The sequence below is a fragment of the Callorhinchus milii genome, unplaced genomic scaffold, assembly GCF_018977255.1.
Source record: "Callorhinchus milii isolate IMCB2004 unplaced genomic scaffold, IMCB_Cmil_1.0 Scaffold6, whole genome shotgun sequence".
NCBI lineage: Eukaryota > Metazoa > Chordata > Chondrichthyes > Chimaeriformes > Callorhinchidae > Callorhinchus > Callorhinchus milii.
In genome coordinates this window covers 6658213-6683008 of record NW_024704747.1, presented here as the reverse complement: position 1 = coordinate 6683008, position 24796 = coordinate 6658213, and the positions used below count along the sequence as shown (strand labels likewise).

Genomic DNA, 24796 nt, shown 5'->3' with positions numbered 1-24796 from the left:
CAAGAGCACTGAAATGGAAAGGTGTAAAGTAGAATGAGTACATTTTACTGAGAATGCTATTACATTGTTTTACTATGTCAAATATACATTTGGCAAAAATATCCCATCTACAATGTTAAAGTTCATATTCATAGCAAAAAGTGTCAGAAAAATAATTGGAGCGTGTTGTGCTATATAAAACCTAGCATTAACAAGTGACAATTATAATTCAGAAAAGAGCTTATGTGTGTCTTATATCTCAAAAGACTTTACAGCTACAAATTGGATGCATGCAGCTGATGAAAATGATTTGCAACTTACGTGGTGGGATTTTTACAGGGGGTGTATAAACAGATGATTCTTTGTGATGAAAGCAATTTTATAGTTATAGCTCAATTTAAGATTAAATTTATTTTTTATAGCGATTAACCCAGAGTGTAAAATGTACACAATGCCCACTGATAAGACTCTTCTCTCTTAACATTTAAATATCCTAAATTCATAGGATAGGTAAAACATAACTGTGAAGGAGTGATAAGAGGCGTGAAAGTACATTTCTTGATGAATGAGAAATAAAATCGCTTACATGTTTGTCCTTTCCATTTCACAACAAACTTCCAAGTTTAATGGGATGCTTTCCAATTTGTTGGATATTCTCCCAAAACACCTACTGTGTAAAAAGACTACTAGGCAGATGAATGAGTAATAAAGTAAAGTACACCGATTAGATTGCTGGGACTCATTGTCCAGGCATGTTGTAAAAGGTTGAGATTTAGTAATATCCAAGACCCCAAGATGCTCACTCATTTTGTTTAAAAAAGGTTTGTGATTCACTAGTCAATTGTACTGAGCATCAACTATTCCTCGGAGGAAAGTAGAGTTTAAACCATGAACCATTTATAATCATTTAGCCACAAGACTGTACGCTTAAAGGGTAAGGAAGACTTTCTGGCACCTGAACTGTAAAAAAAAGTATGTATATTCTTTCCAAAACAGCTACATGTAAATCACCTACTTTCAGACACAATCATTGCTTTTTACATTTGTAGATTCTTCTTCTGGTGAAGCTCTGTTAATACAGTCTAAGAAATGCATTTGCCGATATTTCACCTCTAGTTTGACGTAATTAAAACATCTTGAATGTGGTGTTAGAGAAGGCAAAATATCTACACAGCTCTGAAAAAAATGAGTAACAATATCTTCATTAGGTTTTGTCAACAGTGGGACATGATAATACTAATATTACTTACATTTGATATAGTGCCTTATCACGTCTTCAAAACTTTTCAAAGCACTTCACAAAATATACAGTAAAGTGAATTGCCTGTATATTCTGTGGGTGAAACGCTGCAGCCAATTGCACACAGCAGTGTCCCACAAACAGTCGTGGATTGAGCGACCAATTTATTTATTTTTTCGAAGGAATTATTACCCCCGGAAAAGCGATCCGCCAATCAACTAACAACTGTGTTCCTTCTTACTGCTAGGTAAACAGAGCCATGTGGAGTAAGGAGAGTTGCCTAAGGTTTCGCCCTGCTGGGAATCGAACCAGGTCTTTCGCTTGCGAGGCGAGAGCTCTAACCACTGAGCTACACAACGCATCCATCCATTAGCGATTTGTGCTGTTGGGTTGACACTCAATTACAATGTGCGCAAAGACAAAAGTAAAGCTATTAACTGCAATTCAGGCATTGGACATCTCAAAACCAATAACAGACTTTGGGTTAGGGCATTTGATCTGTAAAGCTTTTTTTCAGACAATGAGAAAAAGTTTTACAAGTCTTCCAAAAATCTTCCATCTTCCCAAATCAATGATAATACTTACATTTGGTGTAACGCCTTTCAAGCGGGAAGATGTCTCAAAATGTTTCACAGAATATATAACAAAGTGGAGTGACTATTTTGTTTAAATTGCCTACAAATACTTCCAACTGTGCTTTGCCAGTACCATGCTTTCTGCTTGAACATTTGGACATGATATTAAGTTGGAACCAAATATCAATGAACAACAATTACCCAGGAACATAGGAAAAGGATTAAGCCATTCAGCCCTTCGAGCCTGTTCCGCTATTTAATTAGATCATGGCTGATCTGTACCTCAACTAATCCTTTCAATTCCAATTTCCCGCTTTCTTATGTAACAAGAGGATTACAGATATGTTCTCAGTGCACTAGGAATGAGGGTTAACTTGTACCACTGCACTCCCTTCAGGATTAATATGTTTTAAGGTAGATCAATACACTATTCACTATTTTTTTTCGTTTTTGCTGCTGTTTTATGCAGATGGCCTTTAACAATGCAGAATTGCTTGCAATACATAGATTAAGTAAAAGATCTCCTTTATAATACAACAGTCAATTTCACCATTGCATCTTTCCATTCATTTTAGCTGTATAAGAGTACCTAATAGAGCAATCTTCTCTCAAATCTTGTTTTGCTGCAACTGTATGGGTAGCAGCATGAGCTATCACGACTCAGAAGGAAACAGAGTTCACTGCTGTCAGCACACATATGCACAAGATCATGCTCAAGGCATTTATTTATTATCAAACTTTGGGCACTTGGCTTCCCATCTCTGATATGGTTGGCTTCTAGCGAGGCTGCCCAGCCAACTATGTAATCATCTGCAAAAGAATCAAAGCTGGTGTTCCTGAATTACACACATCACTTAATATCCATCAGATACTTTCCATTTGGATAGGTCAGCTTGGGACTTCAGGTCTGTTTGATAGTTTTCAATTTACTGCTTTCCTTTCCCTAAGTCAGGAATTAGTGCTGGATATGGTTTCATGGATGGCATTCTTCAGTATATTGACAGGTTATTCAACTGTGGAAATACACAGAATCCAATCCTGTCCTCATGCCACAGTCCTGAACTGACATCAGTTAAATTAACACAGGCCTGGGATTGAGCTGGTGGATACCAGAGTGAGCAAGGCATATCCATTTTTTTATATATGAAGCACTGCCTCACAACTGCAATGAGCTCCCAACCTTAAGTGGAAGTATAAGGCAAATACATCATTTACAAGATGAGTCAGGCCACTTCCTGACTGGCTATGTTTGAGCAAAATCTGCAGCCATCTTATGTTTACAATCCACATCCTACAACAACCGGGGCCACTGTGAGTCTTAACACCTAAGGTTTGGATCGTGGAAAAGCAAGATTTGATCTGCAAACATTGTTTTACGATGTTCACCATCCTTTGAAAGATTCTGTAGGGTAAAGACTACAGCTAACCAGACCAGATTTCACTCGGATCCGTGCTCAGTTAATTTACCTCGGCCAGTGTAGTAGTTGACAGCTTCTTGTCTGTTCATCATGTAGATGTGTGGTCTATGCACTAAATACTTCTCCTGGATACCTCCCACATTAGGCTTAATATATCAGCTGAGCCAAGAGGAAAAAGGAGAAAAACAGCTCAAAATCACTATCCACTAATTTCTCCTGGGATCAGTGTGTGTGTGGATATTGGGTACGTCAGTATCTTCTGAAACAGCAATACCATATTTTGTGCAAAACTGTCAAAATAGCTAAATATACCAACTCAAGCTCTTTAAAATTAAACTCACAAATATATGTTTTTCAACTGTGCACAAAATAAATATTGTAAATATATAGACATTTTCCTTTTAATACAGGACTGTAAGAATTCCTCACACTCAAATGATTAAATACCTACTTACCATGAAAATACTCCATTGTTGTCCTATGTAATGCTTCCCAAAAGGCATTATCGGAACAATGATTTTCAGATAACTATCTTAAATCTTGCATAAACCGCACAGATGTTTGAAGAATATAGGGCACAAATGTTCTGTATTCATATAACATAAAATGCTAACCAATTAATTTAATTTATATTCCATGCCCACACCTGTCCTCAGTGACTTACAAAGAAAAAAAATCATGAATAAAACTCCTTGCTGTGGCAGAGAATGGATATTGCATACACTATCAGTGTAAGAAAATGACTCAAAATTGTGTTATTCCTAAACACAATCCATTCTTTAATTATTGCCATAGGACATTTTTGGGAGCTACCATTATTCAGATGTTTGGAGAGGGGAGGTGGGGTGGTGGGGGTAATATTTCAGAACACATTACTAACACCATTCCTCAAATAAGGAATGGAATGCATTTAAGATTGCAGCATTTTTGACCCATCGTAAAACATGCAGCAAGTTCACTTCAAACTGCAAAAAAAAAATTACTTACATTGATCAAGCGACTCATCTGAATCATCAAGACAGTCCGGTTCACCATCACAAAGCCAGCTCAGTGAGATACAGGTCATCTGATCATTGCAAAGAAACTCTGTTGGTCCACATGGTTTGTGGTCTATCAAATTAAAGCACAAAAAAGTTAGAAATCAATGTAGATATAAAAATATTACTCTTTGCATTTTTAATCCAATGACAACATTTGTCACCCATAAAATATACAGTTAATTCACTTTACAGTATATTCTGGGAAGGGCTTTCTGACGTCTCAATGATGAGATAAAGCACTATATCAAAAGCAAGGATTATTATTATATAAAATACAACCAAACTTGGAAGTTTTGCATATTTGAGAACAAATACAGGGCAAGATCCAAATCACTCAGCTTAAAAATGGAGAATAAATCAATGAAAACTAGTGTTCATTGATTTCTTGATTTACATTGCAAGTTTTATTGTAGCAGATCCTGTGACAATATACGGATTCCGCATATTCAGTCATTTGAATGTTAGACCTGAAAGAACATAAAATTAAACGTTCTTAATGTGCAATAGCACAAGACATAATGTTGTAGTGTTCTCTCCAAAATGTAGTTGTTGCAAAAATTCAACACATGATCAAAAAAAATTTCAGAATAATTTATGGTAGATGACATCATGAAAACAAATACTGATTTCAGAGTCCCAATATGGAGTACTACCAAACAATCCACAATAACACTTAACGCATATAAAATAATAAATACATGGTGTTGTACATAAAAGAATAAATATAAAACTATGCCAAAATATCTCCATTATGTCATGCATATTAGACATCAGCAAATATCAACTTGAACTTACATTACCCAATTAATCCAATTACATTCAATACAATGGTAAAATTCATGCAATGTTTTCAGCCTATTCCACTTAACTTCAATTTTGCAGAACCAAAAGTAAGAACAGGAAAGAAAATATATTGTGTAGAGAAGGTCATTAGACACATCAATCAGCCATGGTGATGAACATTGCTGGAATTTATTAGGTTCAAATAACAAGTAGTAGCACAATGGAAATATTTGGACAGTTCAAGGAGATTTGGAGCTATTCTTGAAGATATCAAGGAATGCCCGCATCCTAGATTCTGAACAATCTGTTTCAAATGGTTTTGACTCAATATGTCTTCAAACATTGCCAGCATTCTGTTCAAATTAACATTTTTTGACCACCGATGTAGCAAAGTGCCATTCCATTTTTTAAAAAATATCCATTTTATGACATAGGTATATACAAAAATTATCTATTATTTTATAATCTGTTAAGATCAGGCTTGTCACAATGGAATAGTTGATGTTGAATCCAGTTTCTGCTGATGGCGGTATGTCGATGCTTCCATCATTTTTTTCACTAGGTTTTATAGTAATAATTCCCAAATCCAAACCAACAGAGATATATATTTCAGGCAAAAACTGCACAAGACCACATATCTATCTTTGGTTACGTTCAAGGGGTATCTAAACGTTTCCTCCAGCTCAAATATTAATGTAAAAATTTGAGTAAAAGGGATAAGATCGAAATTATCAATTTCCTTTGCAGAGATCTTGAATTGTGTAATTATATCCATACTGAGTGATGCGAGTCTGTTCCCTTCATCTTTTCAGTCACGCTGCTCTTTAAGCTTGACATAGCAAACATTCTCACAGGCGTGTCTGCTCATTTCATACACGTCTAATTCTATGAGCAGTTTCCATTATAAACTCAAAGAAGACTCAAGAGCATGGATTGCCTCTTTTAATTTAAGAATTAAATTACATTTTTAAGAATTCCTTTTATAACTTGAGATCATGATGTTATATTTCATAAATAAATATTGGTAATATTAATCTCATCAACTAAATTATATCAAATCCCTACATTTTTAAGCACCATTGATAAAAGTCAAGGGGTGGCATCATCAAGTGGTTAACTTTGAGCCTTCCTGATCAGTATGACTAAGTACTATTGTTTCCCGTTGGCTCAGTCAGTAGTACGCTTACATTAGGTTCAAAAGTTTATGGTTTAAGATTAGGTATTGAGATCATAAACCCAACCAGTGTAGTGCTGGAGTTTGGTTTCTCATAAGATATTAACTGAGGTCTGTCTCCCTGTTTTTAGTTCAATCTTAAACATACAATTAAAGCAACAGAGAAATAATTTTTTGCTTGTGTTACAGCCACAATCTCTCCTCAAATTGATTCATCTCATGGCTGTGTCAGTGCAAATGGCTGATACATTTGCTGACATAATTGCACTTGTCAAGGATTTCTTGTGAGGTAGCTTTCAGTCTCTTCAGCAGTGATGAGGCGCATATATCAAAATGCAAGTTAATTTTTCCACGGTTCGTCATTGAAAAATAAGAGATATCCCCAAGTGTGCACAGCTATTGTTTGTAGGATTGACTAGATTTATATCCACCGGGTCTTTGTGTAATAAAATACCCAAAATTTCTAACTCAGCGTGTGGCAACTTGAAAGGATATCTTTGAGTTGATACTTCTTAGAAACAGCCAACATTCAAACTTGACCCAGTTAAATGAATAACTAGATGCAGAAACAAAATCTTCAAACAGTAAAAGATTATTTGGATGATCCAACAAGAGTAATCCATCATCAATATACATCAACACCTTATGTTTATTATCCTCTGGGATATACTTTGTATATGGTTGTTGTTGCATGCATTTGCAGCTGTGGCAAGATGATATCAAAAGCACGATATATACCAGAAATGACAGTGGGGTTTCTAGACTTGTTCTGCCACGTGCGTTGCAATGGAACATTGTGGTTTATGCATCTAATAACAGTCACTCCAATGCCAAACTTCACCAAAGTGTTCCAACAGGATTCTGCACGCTAACCTGTCAAATGGATTCTTCTTTTGAAATTGATGACTGCTTCTCGAGCTTATTCAGTTGTCCCGATCCAAGTTTCTCAAAAGCTGTAGTTCGCACTAGCGCTCCCTGCATTGAATTATTCACAGGGAGTTCAAAATTTCGAACAAATATTCTTTTGTAAAATCCATGACCATAAAAGGTTGGTTGATATGGATTAAAATATTGGTTCAACCTGAGCTATGATGAAAGTGACCTTTCTCTCATGGCTGTAAAAAGGTCAGACGTTTGGAGTTCTGCAGCTCAGTGGTTAGAGCACTCGCCCCACAGGCAAGTAGACCTGGGTTTGATTCGAGGGCAGGACAAAATGTTGGGCAAGTTTCCTTACTTCACACACCTCTGTTTACCTAGCAGTAAGTAGGAACCCCGTTGTTAGTCAATTGGCGGATCGGTTTTCCAGAAGAAATAATTCCCTCCAAAAATAATAATATATCGGTCACTCAATTCACAACTGTTTGTGGGACACTGCAGTATGAATTTTGCCCACAAAATTGGCTCTGGCATTTCACCCACAAAATATTCAATTAATTCACTTTACAGTATATTCTGTGAAGTGCTTTGAGAAGTTTTGAAGACGATAAGGAACTATATCAAATGCAAAGATTATTATTATTAAATTAGTGAAATTGCAACTTGATTCTGAGTGGAAACAAAGTTTATGTCCAATCTTTTCAATATCTGATTATTTTTTGCCCAGAGAGTTGTTATGGTCTGGAATGCCTGAAAGGATGGTGGAAGCAGATTCAACAGTATCTTTCAAAAGGGAATTGGATACGTACTTAAAAAGGAAAAACTTGCAGGGTTATGGGGTATGAGCAGGGGATTGGTACCAGTTGGTAGCTCTTTCAAAGAGCTAGCACAGGCACAATGGGCCAAATAGCCTCCTTTTCTGTAAAATTCTACGATTCTATGATCTGCTTGGGCATTCGATCCTTCGGTGAGTCACGGGGAAAAATGTCGTCATGGTAAGAAAAACTATTTTCATGCCAGATTTCCTGGCTGAATAGGAAAAAGGAGGAATAATATACACACGATGGAAAATGAGAACCCGAGACCGAAACGATTTGAGAAATTTGATGGAACATTGTTTTTGAACAAAAAAATCCATTTCGCAAAGGAGAAAAAAAATCAGTTGAATTGAGAAAGCTTGTTGAAAGGAAAGCGAAAAAGGTGGAAAACTGTATAAATCAGCAATCTTAAAGCTGTAGATGGCTAGCCATCCAAGTTATAAATACAAATAAGAAGGTCAGCAGGTTCATAGGATTTGAATGACAACTGGAGTGAAGTTTAAATTGCAGTTATTTCTCAAAAGAATGAGTGTACCAAATGAGTTCTGCTAAATGGGTGATGGATAATGAGCCTGAAAGAAACATATAATCTCAAGTAACCAATAACCCCATGTCATAACTGAGAACACTGCTCATCTTAAATAGCGGAGTTGAATGTTAAATCATTGAAACACATTTGAGTCAAGCAAGCAATATCAGGTTCCCTTTACTTAGATTTGAGTAAAGGGGAAATCAAATAGTGTCAGAATCGTGATTGGAGATATGTCTTCAGTGGCTTTGCTCCCACCTTTTGGAACTTTCTCCTTCTATCTCTCCATCTTTCCTGGTTTAAATCCCGATCTTAAAACCCACCTCTTGGACCACGTCCTTTTTACTCCTTGGCTCAGCATCAACATTACCCGTATGAAGATAGATGATATCCTACGTGAAGGGCGATCCATTAAAGCTACTCATTGTTGTTGAAAATATTAACAGCAACCACTACTTGCATTTATATAGCATCCTTTATGCCGGACGGCGTTTCGGAGCACTTGTAAATTCAGAAGGCTTTAAAGTTCAGAAAAGCATGTAATTTAAGATATCATCTGGAAACACAGCAATACCAAGTGCTAAGAAATAATTTAAGAAACACCAAAGAGCTAGATAGCTCAAGGGAAAATAAAAATAATAAAACCTTTGCGCAAGTAGATTCACGTGATACGATTTAACAATGTGGACCTTAACAATCAAAGAGAAAGGAGTCGCAAGTGTAACAGGCCGTAATATAATATATTTATTTGCTTGAAAGAATTAATATTCCTACAAGCCAATCGGGGAAAATGCCTAAGTTCAAAGAGTTTTGGGAAGCGTATATTTTAAAGCGAGATAAACAGTGGTCTCTGTTTGTTTGTTATGTAGAATGTGTGATTATTCTGATATCTGCGTATGAACACACATACGGCAGTTTTTTGTAAAGGTTTAATGAAGCGCTTGAAGTGAAACTTTACAACCCCTTCTAGAAATACACTGTAATATCAAAAGAGCAACATTTAGAGCGCAATGACATAGTTGTGGCAGTGTGATCCATGCAATCTTTCCATGCTGGACATAGAAAAGTGCAGAAATGAATAAATATTAACACACAAAATTATCCTCCATCCAACAGATGCAAAGGAAGCCTTGAAGTAATAGACAAATGATCGTCTGATTTATACCAGGCTTATACTGTTCTATTCATTAAGTTTGCTTTTTGTTCTTAAATAATTGAAGTGGAACTGGTGAAGATAAAAACCTACTACTTCTGGGGTAGTAAGTATGCGAGTTTTTGGTCCCTTGCTGTTTTATACACACACATACAGAAAATGATTAAAAAGAGAGCTGAACATCAAGTGAATAATACCTAGGCTAGTGCCAAGTGAATGATATTGAAGCTAAATGCCTTGTGAGGTCTAAAAAGTGATGACTCGCACTGAGATTTACTAATTGCAAACTAATTTGTCAATCTAATTGCAAAGCGTCTGTTTTAGTTAAAGTCCAGTCACAGAATTTCATTGATAAAATATTTTATGGCTCAAATGGAAAAAAAAATTACATATACTTTCTTTTGCTTCTCCTGACATCCAATAATTTCAATCTTATTATGAGTTCTGATTATATTTGTGAGGTGCTTTGGATTACCAACACATTTTTCTTTTCCCAAAGGGTAATTAATAACCAGAACAGATCACCATGAGGAAGTGCGATTGAGACCAGGACACTGAACTCATTTAAAAATCACCTTGATACTGTGATGGGAAAATGATGGGGTGGGTATTCAGGAAGGATGAAATTAGATGGCCTTCTTCATTAGACTTAATTTGCAAGGCTATGGTCAATTTGCAAGGTTTTGGGGAAAGAGCTTGGAGCAGGACTAATTGGATAGCTCTTTCAAAAGGCCAACACATGCAATATTACCCGAATGGCCTCCTTCTGTGCTGCGATTCTATGAATCTTGTGATCTTCTAGACACTGTGAGTTTCAAATAATCAGTGCAAAAGTGGCTCGAAAGGAAAGTTTCCCTCATTGCTGAGGCATCTACAATGTCAGGTTCTCTTGTATCAGATTTATCAGTTATAAAGTGACAGTCAATGAGAAGGAGCACAGATTACATTTCTACATATTAACAAAATCTAATTTCATTTAAATTTACACCACTATTTTCACACAATCTCTTGCAAGCTTCAGAGAATCAGTCAATCTAATTAACGGCATTTTGAGTAACAAAGGCCATGCAATCAATTGTATCTATAACCAATTAATTCAACATGGTTAAATATTAAATGTACAGGCTGTGTAAGAGCAGAAACTTTTTCAGAAATGGGCGATATGTATTTCAAATTAAAGAATTTGTCACTAGGTCAAACCAGACTAAAATAAATTAGCCCTGAATTGATCATTCATTTGTAGTTCCTCCTGAAGATGTTTTCTTTGGAAGGTACAAGGGGCATCATCCCCAATTGTTGATTCTTATTGACCTGGGAGTTGGGGTGGACACTAACTTCCTCTTGGACACTGTCCTGAAGGAACGCAAAGATAGGGAATGAAGTGCCTTTTGGATGTGCTCATATCTCTTCAAGGATAGCAAGGTCCTAAATCAGGTCAACTTTGTGGCATACAACACCTGTGTGGAAACAATTCTTCTGTGGATCTGATGCAGCAGAGATGTTTCCCCTGGCTCATTGGTGAAGTCCAGTGAGTTGATTTGTGGCAAACGCTATGTTATTTAAAATGTTCATTGTGACTTCCAGTTTACAAATATTGGATCGAGGGATTCATTTTGCCATTTTGCCTCAACGAATGGCTTCTCCTCCACCCCCCGTACTGTCTCATGTGGTGTCCCTCAGGGCTCTGTCCTCGGTCCCCTCCTCTTCACCCTCTATATGCTCCCCCTTGGTGACATCATCCGCAAACATGGGGTTAACTTCCACATGTATGCGGATGACACCCAACTCTACCTTTCCTCCTCTACTCTCAACTCCACGACCACCGATGTCCTGACAGCCTGCCTGTCCGACATCGAGTCCTGGACGAGAGACAACTTTCTTCAGCTCAACGTGCGAAAAACCGAGGCCCTCCTGATTGGCTCACGTCAGCGCCTCCGCACCTCAGGCGCTGACACCATCAGCATCCAAGGCTGCACTCTCCACCTCTCAAAGCCAGTCAGGAACCTCGGCGTTTTGTTCGACCCTGAGCTGTCCTTTCTCCCTCACATCCGCACCACAACTGGCACCGCCTTCCATCACCTCCGGAATATCGCCAGATTACGGCACTACCTCACCCCTCACGCCGCTGAAACCCTGGTTCACGCCTTTGTCACCTCAAGGCTGGACTATGGGAACTCTCTCCTCGCCGGCCTCCCCGCCACCTCCCTCCACAAGCTGCAGGTCATTCAGAACTCTGCAGCTCGTGTACTGTCCCGCACCAGGCTTCGCGATCACATCACTCCCACCCTCGCTCGCCTCCACTGGCTCCCCATCCCCCAGAGGATTGATTTCAAGATCCTCATCCTCACCTACAAGGCCATTCACGGCCTCGCTCCCTCCTACCTCTCCAACCTACTATCCCCCTACCTACCTGCCCGTACCCTCCGTTCCTCTGGCTCCGGTCTGCTCCACGTCCCCCGCCCCAACCGCCCTACTATCGGTGGTCGGGCCTTCAGCCTCTCAGCCCCCAGGCTCTGGAACTCCATCCCCCAGTGCCTTCGCCTTGCTTCCTCCCTTTCCTCCTTCAAGGCCGGTCTCAAAACCTTTCTCTTTGACCGTGCCTTCAGCTCCCCTCTCGACTCTCTTCCTCCTCCTCGCTCCCTCCCTTCCCTCCCCTCACCCTGACCATTTCCCCCCTCCTCTCTCCCTCCCTTCCCTCCCCTCACCCTGACCATTTCCCCCCTGCTCGGGTCATGACCCAACTGTGCAGCGCCTTGGGACGTCCTCCTGACGTGAAAGGCGCTCTATAAATGGAATCTTGTTGTTGTTGTTGTTGTAGTCACACTTTGGCCAGCTCTCCGAATTCAGAATTTGCAATTTTGTGTATTTTACAATTAACACAACAAATCCAGTTTACATTTCTCATTGAAGGGAATAATGGGAATTGTATATGAAGGCAAAGTACGAATTTAGAAAGACAGAATATTCTCTCAGCTTCAGCACTCTCTTCCAGTGCCAGTGTCTGTGCTCTCTCTTTAAAATTACGACAATGGTTACTACTCCTCTGAACATTCCTGCTTTGTTTCTTCACCAAAACTCTATCTAATTCAATCATTCTGCACACATTTTTTCTCTGCATTTATATAGTGTTGCTGTATCTCCAAATAATGCAAGATATAAAAGTTATGGAATTCCTAGTTTCATTTTAACCTGCAAGGCTTTAAAGAGCTGAAGGTTGAGTCACCTAATCACTGTTTCATGTATGTCAGTCTCTCCCACTCTTTTCAATCTTATATTTTGCTCTGCCCTTCACCAAGGTTTCTCAAACAATTCTAGATAGACACTATTTTCCAACGGAATTGAAAGAAAAAATATCCTCAAAGTGGACTGTTATGTTTTATTACTTACAAAATTTATATATTTGCTTTAGACACACCGTAGCCTCTGCCTAGCTCTGCTGAGTTTAAATTCTTTGAACTTTGTATTGCCAGATTTTGTATGAATGAAGCACTGGACACAGTTGGATTAAACAAAGAAACATTTATCGAGACACAGAAAGACAGGTTATCCATCAGGTCAGTCAGGCTGCATACCATACTGGAAGCAATCTAAGCAGTAAACATAATTTGGTGTAGCTGCACTTTCAAAGATGATGGCTGCCTCAATCTCTCACCACCCCTACATCCTTTCTCCGTCCTTCCTCCAGAGACAGTTCTCTCATAAGGCTATTTGAGGAGGAAAAGGAGAGACATTTGTACAATTTCTACCACTTAAATATCTAGGTGCATAAAACAATAGTTTTCCTTGTGTTTACCCAGTTACCTAGCAATTCTCCAACATTTGTACTTAAAAAAAAGTACTCCATTTCTAAAATGCCTATTTTCTGGTCTGACAGCAGATAAGAAAGATTTATATTACCTGGAGCAGCTAGTCATTCTTTTCTATCAGTTTTCAGTTCTCTCGCTGTTGAGTTTAAAACAAGCCTTATTACTTTATGTAACTCCATTCAAATGTAAGTTGTTTTAGTGAAAACAGCCTTACATTGCTATAGAAATAATACTTTAAACACATTATTATGTTTTTCCTCCAATCTCCCTTTCTCCGTCTGAATTTTATTACATTATTTCAAGCTTTGTTCACTTACTTCTCCTGCTCCTTGTAAATGTTTTAGTGTGTTAGTGGATATTTTCAGTAAAATGTGCCCCCAAATTTTTCACTTTTCCTGATAAATTTATACACGTTTGTCTACCTCTACCATGTTTCCAAAAGTCATTTTCTTATGAAATACACTCTTAACAATTCAAACCCAATAGGAATTATGGGGAGACATCAACAGGATCTACATTTTTTTTTTAAAAATCACCCTTGTGTGTAATGCTGCATTTTTCACATCAAAAGGACATCTCAAAGTGCTTCACAGGATATACTGTAAAGTGCAGTGACTGTGTATTTTGCAGCAATTAAGTCAATCACTTATTTTATCTGGGAGAGGAATTTTTAGTCAGGACACCTGGAGAAACTCCCTTCCCTTTTGAGTAGTGCCATGGGATCTTTGATGTCCATCTGAACAGGCAGACGGGAACTCAGTTTAATATCTCATCTGACGGACTATGCCTCCAACAACACAACGCTCCCCCAGCACTGTATTGAGTGCCAGCCTGGAACTGTGCAAGGTCAGACTCCCGACAAGGACCTGAACCCACATCCCCTGACTCAAAGGTGAGTGTTATCAACTGAGCCACGCTGACATCCGGGTATTTTATTTACGTAGCGATTTAGCTGAGGTTATAATCAGGCTTCAAAAATAAGGTTGTGTTTAAGGATTTGCCAAATTCAGACTCTGAAAAAAACAACAAACAACAAAGTTACATTTATAGAGCGCCTTTCACATCGGGAGGACATCCCAAAGTGCTGAACAGTCAGGTGTCGGGACCCGAGCATGGGGGAGGGGTGGTATGGGGTGAGGGAAGACAGAGAGTGGGAGAGCGATCAAAGGCACGATCGAAGAGAAGGGTCTTGAGACCGGCCTTGAAGGAGACAAGGGAGGAAGCGAAGTGAAGGAACCGTGGGATGGAGTTTCAGAGTATGAGGGCAGAGAGGCTGAAAGCCCAGTCACTGATGGTAGGGCGGGTCAGGCGAGAGACATGGAGCAGACCAGAGCCCGCTGAACGGAGGGAGCGGCAGGTTGGTAGGGCGTCAGCAAGTCAGAGAGATAGGAGGGGGCAAGGCCATGGATGGCCTTGAAAGTGAGGATGAGGATCTTGAAATCGATCCTCTGGGGGATGGGGAGCCAGGGGAGTCGGGCGAGGGTGGGAGTGATGGGGTCACGAAGCCTGGTGCGCGAGAGTTTTGGATGGTCTGCAGTTTGTGAAGGAAAGAGTTGGGGAGGTCGATGAGGAGGGAGTTTCTGTAATCGAGCCTTGAGGTGACGAATGCATGGGTGAGGGTTTCGGCAGCCTGAGGGGTGAGGCAGTGGCAGAGTCTGGCAACGTTGCGGAGGTGGTGGTAGGCAGTGCCAGTCATGGCACTGATGTGGGGGAGAAAGGACAGTTCAGGGTCAAACAAAAAGAGTAACGATTGATATGGTCAAGTCAAAGTTGCAAATTTTGTTCAATTTTCAAAATGTAAACTGAAGGCTGGGCCCTTCACAACATTCCCTAAGTATTGCTTCCAACACCAAGGTTGTGTCCAGAGAAGATTATGTCTAGGGACGCAGTATCCAAAGGCTAAATTGTACTCATTAATACAAACACACACCTCTTAAGCTGAAAAAATTCCCTACTATTAACAACCGGAAGTGTTGTCCTGTGGTGAGTTACACTTGGTATTATGCTACAGGCTGGTAAAACATCTCATCTAAAGTCCCTTACATAACGAGTGCCGTCTTGCTGTCTTTGTGCATGCTGAGCATGCAAGATTCACATCCTACCAGGCGGAGGAAGAGAATTGATCAGGCAATCCATTGTGAACTTCGTAGTGGCTAGTCATAGATCAGCACTGAGAGAGGCCAGGAAGCAGATCATCCGAGTGCCCTCTTGACTGAAGATTAGTGCACGGTTTTAAATTAAATTTGTTTATACCAACTTTTAAAAAATGAGCATTAACAAATTTAAACAACCACTGTTCATAAGTGAAATCGAAACCTCAGCAGCAAAATTCTTGCCTCAAACTGAATTCCGTGATGGTATTCATTTTCATAAATTCTCGGCATTAGATATTGAAAATCAAATTTGAGCCCAAATGAGGGGAAAAATTGAATCTCCTCTAATGACTAACACCCAAATTAATTGAATATACCATTCAACTACTATATCAAATAGGTTTTATAATTTTGTTTCCAACAACATTATAATCTGAAACAGATATTTGAAAATCTACGCACACTTTTATGATGCCAGTGAGAATATAAATAAGTACCATTTATTCCAGATAAGTCAAAGATGAGGAAATTTGCATTTACTCGATTCATTGTTCAAAGTTAGCATTTAGGAGATGAAGGAAGTGCTCAACCAGTCACCATTGCAACAGGACCAAAGGAACCTTCATGACATTTAAAATGTATTTGTGTTATTTCTATTATAAAATACAATTTACATTTATATTGCACCTTTCACGTCAGGAGGATGTCTCAAAGTGTTGCACACAGATAGCTGGTCACTCAAACTTAGGAGAAGTGTTGATAGCTAAAGATGGTAGAGAAGGGAAAAAAACAATGACCGAAACAGTGATCAAAGACGTAAGTCGCTAAGTTATAATTTCCTAAATAATAAATTGGATTGAGAATTTTCTATCTGTTTCTATCTGTTTGTACACACAGGGCGGGAGGAATGTGCTACTCTTGATCTAGTTATATAGACTGGAGGATAACTTTGATGAAAAATGTCTGGCCAATTTATGACCGCAAATAGATTTCCTCAGTCTGTTTTGGCCAGGACAGAAGAATATGTCTACCATCCAAAAATGTTTTTACATACTTTATCAGTGACAATTTATTCTAGTTGATGGACCTACCCTCATTCTAAAAGCTATTAATCAGAACCCATGGATATAAACAAAAGAGAAACACCAGGTATTGTATTTTCCTGCAAGTCAATACTCATTTAATATTCAGTTGGTGAAAAGACTTTGCATAGTTTTGGTCTAACAGTCACTGAAAAAAATTAACATCTTCTAAAAATCAAACAAGATTCAGTTGGCAGATATGTCCCCAGGCACGGTACAGAAACTCCAGATTAACACAACGCCTGCCTATCAACAGAATTAAGATGGTTAGACATGCTGATGTCAACAGTTATGATGTATGGATCCAAGATCACAGTGTTTTTGATTGGATCACGGAAGAGGCTTCATGCTTTGAATTGAAATGCATTTGCGGGAAGGACTAAGTAACCAATAACAATGCAGTGAATCCCGAGTCTCATGTCAGCAAAGCTCAAAATATGCCCGAGAACAAAACATGCCTTTTATTTTCAAACCCAAATTTTGCCGATGTGGGATTATTTGCAGTGCCTGTTATGGTAAACTGGAAGACACAGTTAACGCTGTAATATTCCAATTTAGACCCCATGAAACATTCCTGATTGGCTAATGAGTTGACAGAAGGCACGAGCAAGCTTGGCTTATATGTGCTTCCTAAATGGATGGTAACTGAAGACAACTATTTGTGGGAAAAGAATGTCTGCTCTCTGCATTCAACAGGTAGTCAACCACTCCATTGTAGAAGCCAGAAGTGCTGCTCGTGGTGACTCAATGGTCTGGAAGTGGGACCAGTAGCCATTTTTGATTTCTGATCTAGTTTTGGTCACTGATCAAGCATATATTTCTATTGGTCATCCTCAATCTCTGATAAAATAAAAACATGTGGTAAAATGGCATGTATGGTGAATTGCCTACATTCCTGAGGTGGCCACAAGTTGAAAATTTAGCTGTATAATCAGACTCTTGTGAATAGCATTACGGGGAATCGCTCCATTCTCATACAACCCGATGAGCTGTCAGGAAATACCAGATGTGCCATGTATGATTATTTTCCACAGAGCAGTTTTCGGAATTTCACAACATGGGTGCCAGAAGATTAATATTCATTCAGTCATCGGATCCAATGCATCTTTAGAGTAAACAGTAAATAGCAAAATCTCCCTCTGTTTTAAACTGGCTCCATACCTGGCAAAAATAGGTCTGCGGTAAAAAAGGCACGGTTGACCATCTCAAGAATGAGATTTGGAGTTCTCAGCTATAAGCCAAAACAGGCTTAGTTGGAGGAGATTTATTATGAAACACATCATTGCTTTATAAGCTATCCTTAGCAAGCTACAGGGATACTGTTCCCACAGTAATATTTTCATCACAAACAATTTAGAAGAACATGCAATTATCAACAAATTGTTTTATTTTCATCAATCTCAAGTAGACGTTCCTATACGTTTTGAAACTCTGGCCCAAGATATTTTAGTTAGGGCGTCTTGATTATTTGGGTCAGTTGCCTTGGGTAAAGAGGAGCAGCGTTGACTTGGAACAGACAAAAAAGCATAGATTTATATCAGGAAGGCTTAGAACAGGGCTGGAAGTTAGATGTAGATGCAAATAGGACTCCTACCAAAAGCAATCAATTTCATGTTGACTATTTTTTAAATAAGGCTAATTATATACTTGAGACCATTTTTGATGGATGCAAAGAATACGTTCAGACCTAGATGAACAAATACTCCACAAAGCAGAATTATTTTGCTAGAGCAAGAAACTGAGAATGCTGTCTCGTGCAGGTAAAAATACTGTAAGATAGGAAAAATACTACTGTCTTCTGTCAACAATAGTGATTGGCATAAGTGGACCTATGAGGTGGGGGAAAAGAAATTATGTATTTCTTGAAAACGAGCCCAAGAAAAGGTTTGTCTAAAAAAATACACAGCTCTTGCACTTTAAAGTCCTGTGAAATGCTTGATATCCTCCTGATATAAAAGACAGTATCAATGATATATATCTATATCAGTCAATCAATATTTGGTTAAATGATTCCAATGCAAAATATCTGTACAGGATTGCAAAAGAACAGTGCTGTTTAAAGGCAACTCCCCCCCCCCCCCCCCCACCCGAAACAAAATTGCTAGTAATGTGAAAACCGTATTCCAAATAATAGTGATTGTTCAAATTTTAAAAAAGGACCAAAACAAGGACCTTAAATATCTACATAAAATTAATCAGCCAACAATGTGACTGACATCTATAGACCTCTCAATGAATTGATTCACTTAATTCTTTAAAATTATCTTTTTATGGCTACCTTCCTTCCAACTTTTTTAACAGACCTTAATATATTCATTGACAATTCCACTACCCCACCAACATACCTCACATAAGTCATACCAGTTGGGACCATATATATGCAAAGACCAATGCATGAATGAGTTATGTCAGATTTGCATAGAATATAAACTCTTGGACAGATGTACAACTTAGGCGACCATACGATTTATACAGTTCAGACTTATGCGAGTTTTACTGTATAATGCTCAACTGTAAATAGCACCACCTAGAGGTCTGGCTGGAATCCCGAAAAACCAATCCTAGGAGAGGATCATGATGTTTTGCTTTCACGAAAATAACCAACCAAAAAAGCTTGAAAGTATGATTCCTTTAATATGGCTGATTGATTGTTGTGCCTCGGGTGTTAACTCACAACTCGCAACTGGAGAAATGAAATGTTTCATTATCATCAAGAAATCGATATATCTCGCGGGTCTAACATTATTAAATCAAGGACATGCATTCTATTTTTTTTTAAATGTTCATGCAAATCGAGCTTCTGATTATCCTGTATACTGTGTGTGAATACCACACCCCATCCAACTTCATCATTCAGATAGTCGTTCCCAAAGCTGCTGAAGAGCAATTCAAGATGGAGAGCAACAGCTTTGGTCCTCCCACTGTGACAGATTGCTATATTTTTAGTGCTAGATGGAATAGTGACTTCACTCATAGTCTCTCATGGAATACACTATACTGGTGCACATATATTGGTTGAATGTAGTGTGCATGGGTGGATGAACTCGTTCAGATCAGTCTGTAGCTCAAACAAGTAATTGCAACTAATCCCAAAAAACTACCAAACACTATCCGCCGCTGGCATCCACAGATGAAAGCAATTCATGCTACTGTATATATTTAAAATGTTTCAACTGAACTAGATTACATTAAGATGGAGTATACCTTTCTCTAGTCTGCTTGGAAAATGTTTCTGACATTAGCATTAGTTCCATGTCATTCTCATCTGATTTCATCAATATCATTCCATCAGACATTCTTTTTGGCGACAGCTGCAGCATTGTTATATCAATAACTTTCAAAAACAAACACTCCACTTTCAGTGATCTGTTTCCCTCCAATATGCCCAGATATATATTTATAAATCTTTGCCTTAACTGCAGCATCCTAAGGGCAAGAAAAAAAATTCAAAGCCAACTGCCCGGCATAAGAAGTCAGTTTTACTCATTGTTCATTACTACTGTACACTATCAATACAAAATACTGAAACAATGGAGCTAAGTTGGTCATAAATAAATAATAAACTGGATTAGTTGGGTTATCTTGAAGATGTAAATAAGACACTATATCAAATGCAGGGATTATTATTATTATTATTACTATTATAAACTGCAACTAGCAATTTGCAGTATCCTGGGCTTTGAATCACAATTCAGCAAACATGAAAAGAGCCTGGCATCTCTTTCCTTGACGCATTTTACTCCCTGGATTTTCAGCAATTTGGGAGTCAGGAGGCATGGATTTCAAGAAGCTAAAGTTGCAAGTTGTGCAAAATAAACAATCTGATTTGCAAAGACACATAAATTTAGACCCTCACTGTCCATATTTAATAAGCAAACAAATATGCTTGTGTTGGCAGTTCTCTTCAGCTCAATACATTTATTCGAGGCATACTCAGCATAATTATGCAGTCAGAGTTGCACACATGGCCAATACAAAACCAATGTGAATCACCAGAGCTAACACTATCAGCAACGTCACAGGTAAACTCAAGTCCTTTAAGCTCTGAGTGCTTGACTGCTCTGGGTACAAAACCCCATGGGTCCATTCAAGCCTTTCAAGGTCCGAGTTTCAAGTCTACAAATATCCTCCCTGAGGAGAGAAGTAGGCAACTTTTGTTCTGGACCATTTCAGAGGAGATGTGACTGGCACACAGCAATCCAAAGCAAAACTTGGATGTGTAAACATGCCCTCATTCTGCAAGCTAGATGAATAGAGTGGATAGGATGGAAGCTTCATTTGTTCTGATTAACCTATTTTAATCGATCTCTTTCCACAAAAAGTAAACAAGTGCAAATGCTAAAATGAGCTTGCAATTGATTTCACTCAAATTGTGATAAATAAAATCACAAAGCTGATGGCTCCGAATTGATGCAGCGTAAATTGGCACTTATTTAAAACATCATTCCAGAATAATGTCACAAGTTGCTTTAAAAGTTAACCCTATATTCTTTTCTTTGCCTTATTTTCAATCTGACGTCTTTTGCTCGAGCTTTCAAAGGAGATGTGAGGAAAAAAAACTAATAATAGCTGGAATGAAGAGAAGGTGAGTGAGGAGAGTACAAATGCAGAGGGGAAAAAATACAGAGCGAAGACTAACTGAATGTTTAAGTCAATATGGTTCAGTGAATTCTATATAACTGTGGATGTTACAAGCTGCTTGCAGGGAACACACATCTAAAGTATTCTTTATGGAATCCACAATTATTTATCCTCAAAACTCTAAACATCTGACACTACTTAGGTTGCAATTACTATAAGAACGTAAGAACATAAGAATTAGGAGCAGGAGTAGGCCATTCGGCCCCTCGAGCCTGCCCCTCCATTCAATAAGATCATGGCTGATCTTCAGACCTAACTCTGATTACCTGCCCTATCCCCATATCCCCTAATCCCTCTGTTTTTTAAAAAATCTATCAGTCTCAGCCTTGAAGATGTTCAAGGACTGAGCATCTACAGCCTTCTGGGGTAGTGAATTCCATAAATTTACGACACTCTGAGTGAAGAAATGTTTCCTCAACTCTGTTCTAAAAGGCTGACCCTTAATTTTAAGACTGTGACCCCTGGTTATAGATTCTCCTACCAGGGGAAAGAGACCCTCAGTGACTACTTTATCAGCCTTTTAAGAATCTTATATGTTTCAATAAGATCTCCCCTATTTCTTCTGTACTCTAGAGAATACAGCCCTAGTTTATTCAGCCTATCCTCATAGGTCATCCCAGGAACTAACCGAGTGAATCTACGCTGCACCCCCTCCAGGGCAAGTATGTCCNTTTTTAAATAAGGAGACCAAAACTGCACACAATACTCTAGGTGCGGTCTCACCAAGGCCCTATACAGTTGCAGCAAGACTTCCCTACTCTTGTACTCTAAACCTTTTGCAATGAACGCTAACATGCCGTTCGCCTTCTTAGTTGCTTGCTGCACCTGCAAACTAACTTTTTGAGACTGGTGTACAAGGACACCCAAATCCCTCTGCACACTAACACTATCTAATCTCTCCCCTCTAGAAAATAATCTGTTTTTCTATTTTTTCTACCTACGGTGAATAACTTCACACTTCCCCACATTAAATTCCATCTGCTACCTACTCGCCCACTCCCCTAGCCTATCTATATCCCGTTGCATCATCCTCAGAGCTTACTCTCCCACCAAGCTTAGTGTCATCCGCGAATTTAGATACGCTACATTCAAAGTCCTCGTCTAGATCATTGATGTAAATTGTAAATAGCTGAGGCCCAAGCACTGATCCTTGTGGCACTCCACTAGTCACATCCTGCCAATTCGAGAATGACCCGTTTATCCCTACTCTCTGTTTTCTACCCGTTAGCCACTCTTCAATCCATGCTAATATGTTCCCATTAATCCCGTGGGCCTTAACCTTGTGCAATAGCCTTTTGTGTGGCACTTTGTCAAATGCCTTTTTAAAATCTAAATATACTACATCTACTGGTTCCCCCCTATCTAACTTGATAGATACATCTTCAAAAAACTCTAAAAGATTAGTTAAGCATGACTTCCCTTTTGTAAAGCCATGTTGACTCTGTCTAATCTTGTTATGGTCTTCCAGGAATCCCATAACGACATCCTTAATTACGGACTCAAGAATTTTCCCTACCACTGAAGTCAGACTAACTGGTCTATAGTTCCCCATCTTTTCTCTCCCACCCTTCTTAAATAGTGGTGTCACGTTTGCAATCTTCCAATCAATGGGAACCGTTCCAGAATCCAGAGAATTTTGGAAGATCAAAGATAAGCCATCCACTATCTCAGTAGCCACCTCTTTTAAAACCTTTTATAGTGTCCTTTTAAAAACTGCGCCAATAATTATTCAATAAAAATAATGCCATCAATATAGCAATGTGCTTGGTTTCCATATTTCACATTAATACAGTATGTCAGCATTCAAATTTGATTTAATTTTAAACTGGAGGACCAAGGAAATATAAGCATCCAAATGTTTCCACATTAGTATCCAGCCTCATTACATTATTTATTATTAGTTATAATTTTATTATATTGCCCAAATTTGTAGTGATTTACCACTTGGAATGTTTAGCATTAAATATTAAAAAGGAACAATATTTTACATACTGAATTAAAACACAATTCACAATCCACTGATTGATGTTTGATATTTTTCTCACCCAAAATAATGGGTTCTATTCCATGAAGAATTCTCAAATTTTGTTGTGATTAATTCACTCGTAATACAACAAGATTACATTTGTATAGCGCCTTTCACGTCAGGAGGATGTCCCAAGGCAGTGTACAGCATTTCAGACCTGAGCTGGGGTCGGGGGGGGGGGGAAGAAGGGAGGGGAGGGGAAGGGGGTGACCGATGGCGTGGTCAAAGAGGAGAGTTTTGAGGTGGGACATGAAGGAGGCTAAGGAGGGGGCGAGGCGGAGTGATTGGGGGATGGAATTCCAGAGGTTGGGAGCAGAGTGGCTGAAGGCTCTCCCGCCAATGATGGGGCGGGTGGGTCGGGGGACGTGGAGCAGGCCAGAGCCGGCTGAGCGGAGGGAACGGGCGGGTTGGTAGGGGGTTAGGAGGTCACAAAGGTAAGGTGGGGCGAGGCCATGGAGGTCTTTGTGGGTGAGGACCTGGATCCTGAACTAGAATTAAGTGAGCAGGTTGAGTTCAAACGTTCCTTATATAATTTAATGTCCAGCATTATATTTAGGTTGAGTCACCATTGACATTTTCAAAAGATTCAAAAGAACTTTCAAAAGAATCTGTACCAAAGATAACTATCAACCTTTTTTGAATGGGTTTGTGTACTTCCTTCAGATCTTAGTATCTCAACAAATAAAAATGATGATGTCTCAGTAGACGATTGTTTAAAAAAAAACGTACACCAGCAAACAATAGATCTAAACATTCCAGAAGAACATGTACTCAGTAGTGAATCTTAAAGTTCATTTCATCAGTTGATATTTCATATATATTACCAGTATATCGCTTTACACCATCACTTTATAATAATAATCCTTGCATTTGATATAGCGGCTTATCACCTTTTCGAGACATCTCAAAGCGCTTCATAGAATATACTGTAAAGTGGAATTGACTGTATATTTTGTGGGTAAATCAGGCAACCAATTGACACAGCAGTGTCCCACAAACAGTCGTGGATTGTGACCAATTTTTGTGAAGGAATAATTAGCCCCCAGAAAAGTGATCCGCCAACGACTAACAACTGGGTTCCTACTTACTTGCCCAACGTTTCACCTAGCCAGGAATCAAACACAGGTCTCTCGCTCGCAAGGCGAGTGCTCTAACCACTGAGCTACAGGAGTCCATGAGAGACCTGAGTTTGATTCCCAGCGGGGCAAATTCCTTCATTCCTCAAGTGGGAAGAGGTATTATGTAAATACTAACCATGTTAATATTTAGCACAGGAATAAGGAGCAGAGAACCAGAGAAATGTAATTTATCACACCTTAAAGGAGTAGTCACAGAGAAAAGGTGGTCTCTCCCTTCATTTCAAGGGAACAATGTGAGGATGACTGTGATCAAGTCTGCCTCCTCTTCGCTCTTCAGGAAACTGATACATTAAGTGTAACTTGTGCCTGGACCAGGGCCAGAGAAAGAGTATTGAAATGCTGTCATGCCACGCCAGGGCTTGCACTATGTACAGAATAATTTGCTTGTAAAAATAAAATGGTGTGTAGCGTTAGCAAAATCAAC

At 39.0% G+C, this 24796-nt stretch overlaps 1 protein-coding gene across 1 annotated transcript in view; it reads right to left on the bottom strand.

Annotated features, from left to right (window-relative positions):
- The window catches only part of LOC103180487 (low-density lipoprotein receptor-related protein 1), a 552054-nt gene that overhangs the window by 508862 nt on the left and 18396 nt on the right, over positions 1 to 24796 (bottom strand). The window contains exon 2 of the mRNA XM_042336207.1: positions 4200 to 4322. Within this exon, the coding sequence (XP_042192141.1) occupies positions 4200 to 4322 (123 nt within the window). The remainder of the gene's footprint in view (positions 1 to 4199; positions 4323 to 24796) is intronic.